The sequence below is a fragment of the Stegastes partitus genome, unplaced genomic scaffold (assembly GCF_000690725.1).
Source record: "Stegastes partitus isolate 25-593 unplaced genomic scaffold, Stegastes_partitus-1.0.2 Scaffold1796, whole genome shotgun sequence".
NCBI lineage: Eukaryota > Metazoa > Chordata > Actinopteri > Pomacentridae > Stegastes > Stegastes partitus.
In genome coordinates, this window is record NW_007579527.1 from 118,630 (window position 1) to 128,379 (window position 9,750).

At 42.7% G+C, this 9,750-nt stretch overlaps 1 protein-coding gene across 1 annotated transcript; it reads left to right on the forward strand.

Annotated features, from left to right (window-relative positions):
• The first annotated feature begins 2,611 nt into the window (after positions 1–2,611).
• LOC103372656 (uncharacterized) lies at positions 2,612–9,458 on the forward strand. Its single transcript, XM_008302344.1, has 18 exons — positions 2,612–2,669; positions 2,753–2,874; positions 2,967–3,110; positions 3,427–3,606; positions 4,731–4,833; positions 5,538–5,758; positions 5,978–6,134; positions 6,213–6,424; positions 6,507–6,621; positions 6,724–6,923; positions 7,015–7,129; positions 7,204–7,373; positions 7,459–7,553; positions 7,977–8,107; positions 8,587–8,776; positions 8,910–9,051; positions 9,134–9,230; positions 9,373–9,458. The coding sequence occupies exons 1-18, from the start codon at positions 2,612–2,614 to the stop codon at positions 9,441–9,443; spliced, it is 2,523 nt and encodes an 840-aa protein (XP_008300566.1). The 3' UTR covers positions 9,444–9,458.
• Positions 9,459–9,750: the final 292 nt, after the last annotated feature.

Here is a 9,750-nt window from a genome sequence, read left to right on the forward strand (position 1 = left end):
AAAGAAATATTTCTAGATGATTTACGTACAGTAGAACTCTGTAAAATGAAAAATATATAAATAATAGTTAATCAATGTTCCACAATAAAAATCACAAACTCCATCACAATGATCCATATACGTATGTACTGAAACGAGCTTAAGACGTCTCGCTAACTTGCAGCCATCTTGGTCATAAGTTCTGCAGTTATTTCACACTGACATGGCCGGCTTCTATTTCCTGATGGGGAGACAGTCAGAACTGCAACTTGAACGGTCACCGGAACATAAAAACAGCGTATAAAGAATTAATTGTCGCATCTCATAATGAAAATGGTTAAAAAGTTTGATGACTTTGCTTAAAACTGAAGTTAAAAGTGTCTAAAGTGGACTAAACATGCAGCAACACAGCTCGCTGGATAGTTTCAAGTCTCATTGTTATAAAGCAGATAAGTGGGTTATTGACTTTACAGAATCCTGTCTTAGATTTGTATGCAGGATTCTTTAAATGTTGAGTCTCTATGACCTCTTTGCTCAAGATCACAGCGATACCAGAACTTATTTAACATACAGGTAGAGTAGTCGCATTGACCATAAACCAGTGTTCGCTCTGTAAACGTCTGACTGCAAAAGAAGCTTCATCAACAGATACGTGGGAAAATCAACCAGCAGTTGGGTTACAGGAACCCGACCAGCCGCTCAGCAGAGAATGAGCCTCTAACAACCCATCTGACCCGACGGGAGCATCGCAGCAGCGTGTTTACTTCGCCCCAGACAATCCAGTCTTATGATTCAGCATAATGAGCGCAGTCAGCCCGAGTGTAGCTCTGTTGGGATTTATTACGCTTCCTCTCTGTAAAGGCTTCATCCATAATCACTGATGTTTAATGTTCAGAAATGTTCCATTTGCTTTTATTTGGGTGAAACAACTGCAGCTAAAAGCAGCTGATCTCAGCTTGTTTGTACAGTGGAAGTAGTAAAGTAGCCTCCGATCACACTCTGACATTTCAATCCTGGGAGAGAAAGTGCTGCTGGCTGCCGAAGCGGCCACTAAACACAGGACTTGGCAGCAGAGGGGAGATACAGCACAGGCTGGCTTTAAAAAAACTGTTGTGGGTTCAGCTACAACCGATATTTTTTACACCAAACAGTTTGAGAACTTGTGATCTATGAGACAAGCTGACAAACTCTTTCCTGCACAAGACGTCCGTCCGTGTTTTTATCACTTTGATGAAAACATCCTCAGCATCTGTTGGATCTGCTGCCGGCAGCGTTAAAGCATCAAACTGCTGCAGCTCTTCTTCCCACCAAAGCACCAGACAGTCTACTCCTAAAATCAATGCACCGTTTCAACATCTTGTCTTTGGGGAAACACTTGTAGATTTTAAGCACAGCGTTCCTTAATAAAAAACTTTATTTACCTACTTTGCTTTACTTAATGTCTGGTAAACAATAATGAAAAAAAAAATCCAAACAAAAAACAATACACAAATAAGTTGTTAAGCAAAAGAAAATGAAATGACAGTTTCATGAAAACAAAGTAAATTTAATTTTAAACTTTTAAAAACAGTAATTTTCCAGAGTTATCTATATTATATATATTGATCGCTGATATATAGAGTAGTCTTTAAAAAAAAGTATCTCTCTCATTTCTCAGCATTTAGCAAATAGAAATAATCCTAACTGACTTAAAACAGGAAAAGTTTGATTTAATGTCAGATAGCGAGAGAAAAAAAAAAGGTTTTACGTCTTTTCATACAGTATAGCTATACATATACACACATTTATTTAGCATTTTTAATGCAATCATTTTGGAAATTATACAAGATATGTTTTATTTAACCAACAAATCTACGTAAAATTACAGAACCAAGTCTTCTTTTATCTGTTAATTCTAACTAACTGCATCTAGAAACACATTTATAGGATTAAACTTGCATTGAACACGTTTGTGACACAAAAATCTAAACGTCTGGTGAGATTTATTTTACTTGGATCAAAACAACTTATAAAATAAAAACATAGATAAAAACACCAAACAGGACCAGCGTTTAAACCATCACACCAGAAGTGTACTAATTTTATGTTTTCCCCAGGAGGAGCTGTAGCTGATCCTGATAATCATTTAAGTGTAACTCTGGTAGTTCTGTGACCCGTTTGACTCGGTTCAGGCCACACGTGCAATTACCCCCATCAGACAGTAATAGGATCCACCTGTGTGGGGCTGTATTTGTTGAGCAGGAACCTCCCTCCTCTCACCCAAAGGGTGGCCCTGTAGAGTTGATCCCCACCACAAACGTCAAGAAAAACTGCTGGAGAGAAACTCTAAGGTTACCATTTTCCCACATCTTGTGCCATGGGTCATTTGTTTGAACTGAGGTTGGTACTTTCATTTGTTTTTATCGTCCTCTCTTTGTTCACAGCCTCTGATTTGACTCCTCTGACGATGACTTGATCTTTTTCAGGTGGTTGATTCTCTTGATAGCGGCTATAAGCATAGAGGCTACGAAGAAGCCCTCTATAAGTAGGTTTTTGTTGCCAGTTTACAGTCTTTTGGTCCTAAAACTGTGTCACATCACTAATGTGAACAATTTCCCCCCCAGATATCAGCACTAAATGTCTGGGGAACGTCATGCGTGTGGATGTCGGTCCGCTCAGAGGAAATCTTCTGGAAGTTGCTGTTGTCTTAAGTGAGCTGAAATGTCTGTTTTTTAAAGTGTTTGAACTGCTTTTACTTTTTTAAGTGACCACCTTCTTTGTTTTCTGTCCTCAGACAACTCTGCCATTCTCCTCACGCCGAGTTTAGCATCTCAGTGTGGCTTCAGCATGAAGATAGACCATCTGGGGAACGCCATGATCTACGCCTCCCTTCAAAACTGTTTTGCTCAAAATGTGGTAACAAAACCGGCGATATGTCTTTATGGAGCGGGACTGAATGTGTGTCTTAATGTTCTGATACCTTCAAGGTTAATTCCTCTGATTTGCAGAACGATGAAGCGTTCACAACAGCGTTCCAGCTTCGGCTGCACGGGAGCCAGTTGGCTGAAGATGAAATCTACCCGGTGGCTGAAACCTGCCACTACCCTACCTGGGCCTGCAGGGAAATCCTCTGCGATCACAACTATATGGAGGCAAGTGAATGCGGCATGACTCCAAAAGGTCACGTTCCTGTTCGTATGATAAGTGGCTTTATGGCCCGTGTGGGCATTAAGGCTGCCTGCAGAGGGGAGAGATGGATTATCACTCATGGAATGGCCTCATTTCTAGGTGTCTGTGAAAATGCCGACTCCAGATGATTATGTCCTGCCTGAAAACCCCATCCCAGACGGCCATGCAAAGCTTGGTCATCTTCAACGATCTGCAGGGGTTAGACGAGCTCATCTTGTTTTTTTATTCCATAGCTGTATTCTCCGGGTGTAAAATCCTGATTTGGTGTTTGCCTTACAGAAGCAGCCAGTCAATACAGGAAATACAGGATTCAGAACGACAACCATCACGTTCTTCACGCCTGAGGAGAAGGTTATGAAGGTGACCGACGCCCAGAGGAGTGGACACGGGATTGCGAACACTCCTAAAAGGCTGGTTGTCAGAAGTCCACAGGCTTCACCAGAAACCTACACCCAGAATGTGAGTCAGCTAAGTTTCTTTGAAGTCTGACTTTATGTCTTTCCCCTCCAGTCAGGCTAAATTACTTGCAGCCTCTTAAATAACTTGGTGTTTGCTTACACTTGCAATTGGATTTAGATGAAATGGTGTGATCTAACTGGCTTTTAAATTGATCGCGTTGTCTCAAATCGAGTTGGCACCACTTTTAATAAAGTCTTCCATTACGGTGAATTACCCATATAATTAGAAATTGGCTTTTGTTCCAACAAACCAGCCCATCTTGCTTTTTAAAGTTGCTGTAGGCTATACGACGGTCAGAACCGCTGGATGTTTGCAAGAAAACCAAAACGAACGAGCCTCCCTCCAAGTTTCACCAGCAACCAGAAAAAGGTTTGTTCATGAGGGCGACAAAAAAAAGAATCTTAAAGGTATTGTAGAGTCCGTTACCTGGATGTCATGAATTACCGTAAATATCAGACTATTGAGGGACCTGAATATAAGCCACAGCCAATAATTTTAAAAAGAAAACAAGTTTTGTACATATATCAGCCGCACTTGTCTATAAGCTGCAGGCCTTTTTCCAAACAGTGTCTGTAACACGGCTGCTTAAGAAAATCAAATCACTATCTTAATCTTCCTCCTGCACTAAAACCACTAAAGTCGTCTTCTTCAGTGTCTGAGTCAAACAGCCTCAGAATTCCTTCGTCACTCTTCCTCAGTCTCTCTTTCGTTGTCGCTCTCAATGTCACTTTCGTCTCGAGGCAAATTCGTAAAAATCCATAAATCAACCGCATCGTTGTTTAAGCCGCAGTGTTCAAAGCGTGTGACAAAAGAAGGGGCTTATAGTCTGGACATTACGGTAACAAGTGCACCCCTCTGTCCAGCAGCTGAACTCACCAGAATGAGCGTTTCACAGTGCGGTAAACCAACAATTTCAAAGAGAGGGACTCGTGTGCACATGTGATCGGACCAGGTACCAGAACAGAAGCCCAGATTACAACACAGGGAGCCTAACTTCACTCCGAGGACACAATAACTCCACGCCATCTTTACAGAGCCAATAGTTGAAACTGAACCAACAAAGCGTTAAACTGTCACTGTTCTTGGACCATTTATGCGTGATGCTCTGTGATCTCGTCCCACAGGTAGCCGGGGTGCTCATGAGGGTGGTAAAGACCTCGACTGTTTTTGAGAAGAAGTGGCTGGTGACACGGATTGATGCAGCAGCTGCTTGCCCACTACTGGACGGTAATGATCGTGTTTTGAGGGCGGCAGGCCGCTGAGGTCGTGACTATGGGGTTGTCTAGGGATTTAAGTGTACCAAATTAGCAGTTTTTACCTTTGGGGGGTATTTTATAGGCTGATGAAGGCTTTAACTTCAAGGTTAATTGATTCTTTTACAGAAAAAAATGGAGGAACCCTTACAGAAAACTCAGGTGGTGAGGTATTTAGAGTCCTATATTGGTGGTAACATTTAGAGAGAACTGAATAGTTTTGGGGGGGAGGGAATGTGCCTATTTTCTTCACCAGCAGCCAGTTAGCTTAGCATAAAGACTGGATACAGAGGGAAATGGCTGGTCTAGCTTTGCACACAGCAAAAAAATAATCTGGCAAATTACAATTTATTAAACGAAAAAAAGGTTAAACTATTGAGCTCTGTTTGAGCAGCTTCCTTTGGTTTCCGATCTTGATGCTAATGTAGTCATCTCCTCGCTGTAGCTTCATATTCATTAGACACATATGAGGGGGATCTATCTTATCGTGCCAAACTTAACAGCATAAATAAAATAACTCATTGGTGATCAAACTTTTCATTTGGTGTCCCTACATTTCTGCACATAAGGGACTTGAACTCATGACCTACAGACCTACTCATTCCCATATTTTAACTCTATCACTGCTGGGTCTTGGTTGTCTTTTTTTTATTGCCTGTGTTCACCTTTTATATACAGGTAGTGTTTACTTCACTGCTGACACAATCACCTGCTACCTGCCCCGACACATCGACCCGCTGATTTCTTCCGGCCAGTCCAAACTGTTGGAGGTGCACATGGGCATCGAGGGTCAGAGGCTGGAGGCTGCTGAGATCGAGGCCAGACACTACTCCTTGTCCGTCACGGACACGTACATCGTGATTGTAATTCCTATTGGAGCCGTTGGTGGCCACTTTAAGGTAAAAGATCTAAAATGGTGGAAATGAATCAAAAGTTGAGCTGTCCTACATACACCTGTATGGGCTTACATGATGCTAATCTCAATGCTAGTTTTTCAGGATTAAATTAATCAAACTTAAAAATTTTTTTAGGTAGTTGTACACAAGAATCTGCAACTGTAATGGGTACAACTAAAGATTTAAGTGGTGAAATTTACAAGTATATCTGATTTGTTGCAGAGCCAAGTTCAGAACGGTCAGTACCACGTGTCTTACACGATCGACCTGATGATCGAGGTGCTCTGGACTGAAGACGCCACTCATGAGAACACCAGATACAAAGTCTTGTTCCCCATCACAACACCACTACTGCCACGACCACCTCAAGTTACTGACCGTGAGTCTCATCACTCGTGTTTTTGTGACAGTCGTGTAAACTCCAGACTTCCATCACTCCTCTTCTTTCGCCCCACAGGCACCGTTGCAGCGGAGCGGGTGTTCAAGCTGGAGTTCGGGTACTTTCTCCCCGATGTGGCGCTAGTGAACATTACCTTCCCCTCTGAGGTTTTGTCTGTGACGGAGTGCCAAGCCAGAGGCATTAACGTCCTGGAGCACATGTCCCCAAACAGCAGCCACAAGGCCTTCACACTGGAAGTGCCCTTTAAAGACCCTGTTGTTTCACAAACGGTACAATTTAATGGCAGCTTGGGGAGACTGACGACAGTCGTTTTTCATTTGGCTGATTAACTTACTGTACATTTCCCAACAGAGCCAAGCAGGGTTTACAGTCTACGCTCTCCACCTGAGCTTCGGCTTGGTTGTGCTGGATGATTATACTCCATTTTCTCACGCTGCTTATGCAGAAGCTGTTTTAGAAGACGTTGGTCAGTACTCTTGGACATAATGGATTTATTCACAACAGGAGCACCAGTGTAAACGCGGCAGCCATTCAGGTTATTTTAAACATCTGTATTTTCCATCTGCAGTTCCCCCCTCCGTCTCTGGTGGCTGCGATCATCAGAACTTTTACATCCTTGTGAAATATGGAAGCCAAGGCTTTAATTTCCAGACCTCAGTGGGAAACCTCATGCTGACTGAAAACATGGCTCAGCAGTACGGCTTCACCGAGAACGGAACACACTTCAGCTTTGCGGTGCCGTTCTTTGCGCCTCCTGTTGTGTTCGAGGTACGACTTCTAGAATCCTTTTTCCACAGATCTTTGACACTGTTGCACATGTAGAGTATCACTGGTGACCACCTTGTCGACCTCTTCTCAGGCTATTGAATCGTCTTCTATTAGGAGCAGACTTGATGTTACTCTGAGGAACCTGGAAACAAACACGATTATCAAAGAATTCTCTGTGGCTTGCAATTTCATCTCATCACTGACTGGTTTGTTTTGAGGAACTTTTTGTGGCCGTCAAAGCGTCTCCGGCACGACTAAATGTCTGCTCCTCATCTTTCAGAGTGTTTCCCCAACGGAACCATGACCGCTCTAGCTGTGAAACTGGAGTCGGTTCCCGGTCTGAACCCCAGTCAGCTCACACTCAGAGACCCCACCTGTGGTCCCGCCTACAGCGACGAGCGCTACGCTTACTTCGTCTTTACTGGGAACTCTTGTGGAACCACTAGAAAGGTGACGTATTGCTGAGGAACTTTCTGATGCAGACTGTCAACAATGAAACCGAGCTAATGAATCCCACTTTACTTTGCTCCCTTAGTTTTTGCCCCATGTGATGCTGTATGAAAACGAAATCTCTCTGCCAGATGAGCTTGAAGCGAAAAGGGCGTCTAACTCGGAGGAACCGGAGTATGAGTGAGTGTCTCTTTTTAAATGACAAAATGTAGAAGCAGTTTTTGTTTTTTCTTGAGCAAAAACCCTATATAATCCTAGCTTCTGAGAATTTGCTGCATCTTTGTCTTTAACTGATGATAAATTTATCTTTTGTTGAACTTTTGGTTTGACAAAACAAGATATGAAACATAAGGTGTGGACTTGTCTGTTCTGGTGACCTCTTTGGTTTTGGCCAAATGATTTTTTAAAAGTATTGGAAAGTGAAATGACTATGTAGCCTTAAAACACATTGCAGGTAACATTAAGAGAATTTCTTTCTTTAACTCGGTGCAGCATGAATTCTCTGCTACCACGACAGACAGTAAAACTTTTTTTTTTTTCTTTAAACATGTATTGCCACTACTTGCTGCGTTTAGGTCTTACGGATTGTCTTTTGCCATTTAGGTTAAAAGTTTCATGCTACTATGACATCAACACGACCCACGCTGTGGCCTTTCAACCGAGACAACGCAGGAACGAACCGTACGCTGAAAACGCAAAAGGCCTGCTGCAAGTCGAAATGAGACTCGCTTTGGGTAAGTGAAGTTAAAAATGTCATCTCTCCCAATGTTTTCATTTGATTTTCGAAACTTTGCCCCCTTCCCTTAACTTAAACACATTCAGTGAGGCCGTTAAAACCCAGAAATTGAGGAAAATGAAACTTAATCTTGTCAACATGTCACATGGATGATGCGGAGTGTTAATCAGATCCTCTCTAACCTGCACACTGGACCTCGGGGACATCCTTTAGTCTTTGGGAGAGTTGTGACCCGACCCTGGATAAGCAGAAGAAAACAAATGAATGTTCCTAAAGTAGTAAACTGCCAGTGTCTCCTAAAGTCAGTAGACAATCTCACAAATTGATCCTTATGTCATCATGTTGAGCAAGCAAACTGCACCTTCTGACAAAGTTCAGCAAAACATCTCACAAAAATTAGAAATGGGCTTTCAGACATTCTTGTTGTGTCTGAACTCTAAATAATTCAGGTCCATGTGTACTATCTGTCTGTCTTAGACGACTCCTACAGCGTGTTCCACAGGGTCGAGGACTATCCCATAACCAAATATCTGCAGCAGCCTCTGTATTTTGAAGTGGAGCTGGTGAAGCCTGGAAGCCCCCAAGTATCGTTGCAGCTGGAGACCTGCTGGGCGACGCTGAAGGAGGACAGGATGTCTCAGCCCAGATGGAATCTCATCATTAACGGGTAACTTTCCGGTTTTCCCAGTTGTTCAGCTGTCAACTGAAGCATTTGGTACAGAAACATGGGCTTTGGCCTCCATTTAGTGGCACCATTTTGGCACCACCTTTCCCAGTTAACCATCTTTATAACTCTGCAGCTGTGCAAACCCAGTCGACCAATACCAGGTGATCTTCCATCCAGTCTGGACTGACGCCAGAGTCCAGAATCCTTCTCACTTCAAGCGCTTTGAGGTCAAGATGTTTGCTTTTGCTCAAGACCAAGAGGACTTGAGTCGCCAGGTAACGTCAACCAGGAGAATGAATTCACTTTCATGGTTCACAAGACCACGAGTCGTAACATCCATAAACTTGTCTCTTACAGCTCTTCGTCCACTGTGACGTCGTAGTCTGCGATGCCAGAAATCCACTCGGTGGAGTTTGCAGTGGGCAATGTTCAAACCCAGAAAATGGAAATAAAGGTATGAGGTTGCATGTTATTTTAAACATTTCGTAAGGTTTTCTCTTGTCCACAATGAAGGACATGCAAAGTGGCCTCAGTGGCTCTGCTTCAATGTTTTCTTTTGAAGATGTCAGAATTTAAGATTTCTTCTTTCCCCACAGGTCAAAGACGAGCTGTTTCAGATGAGGACAAGTCCAATTATGTGTCACTGGGCCCAATAACTATGAGCTGATAAAAATAAAACTTTTTAAGAACTTGCATTGGTTTCTTGTAGGTGTTACTCTGGAGTTCAAAGTGAAAAATCGATACCTAGACTGATTTATTGGTGCTTGCCAGATAATTCAGGACCTCATGACTTTTTAAAATCTCTTGCCTTAACTGTGTGAGAACTTGCACTAAAGGTAGGAAAGGAAGACTATGCATCTGAGCAGGTAGAGTTGTCTATGCATGTCCCAGTGCAGTGGGAAGTACCTTCTTAAGCTGACTTTAAACCTGTTCAGGACACTTTTCCCACTATATACTACATCCTGATGCGTTTT

Bases quoted from the DNA above. Each gene is read 5' to 3' on its own strand.
- LOC103372656 (XM_008302344.1), top strand. From the start codon at position 2,612: ATGCGTGTGGATGTCGGTCCGCTCAGAGGAAATCTTCTGGAAGTTGCT. The intron at 3,111-3,426 runs GCAAGTGAATGC...TTTGCCTTACAG, and splicing joins GCGATCACAACTATATGGAG to AAGCAGCCAGTCAATACAGG. The intron at 9,052-9,133 runs GTAACGTCAACC...TGTCTCTTACAG, and splicing joins AAGAGGACTTGAGTCGCCAG to CTCTTCGTCCACTGTGACGT.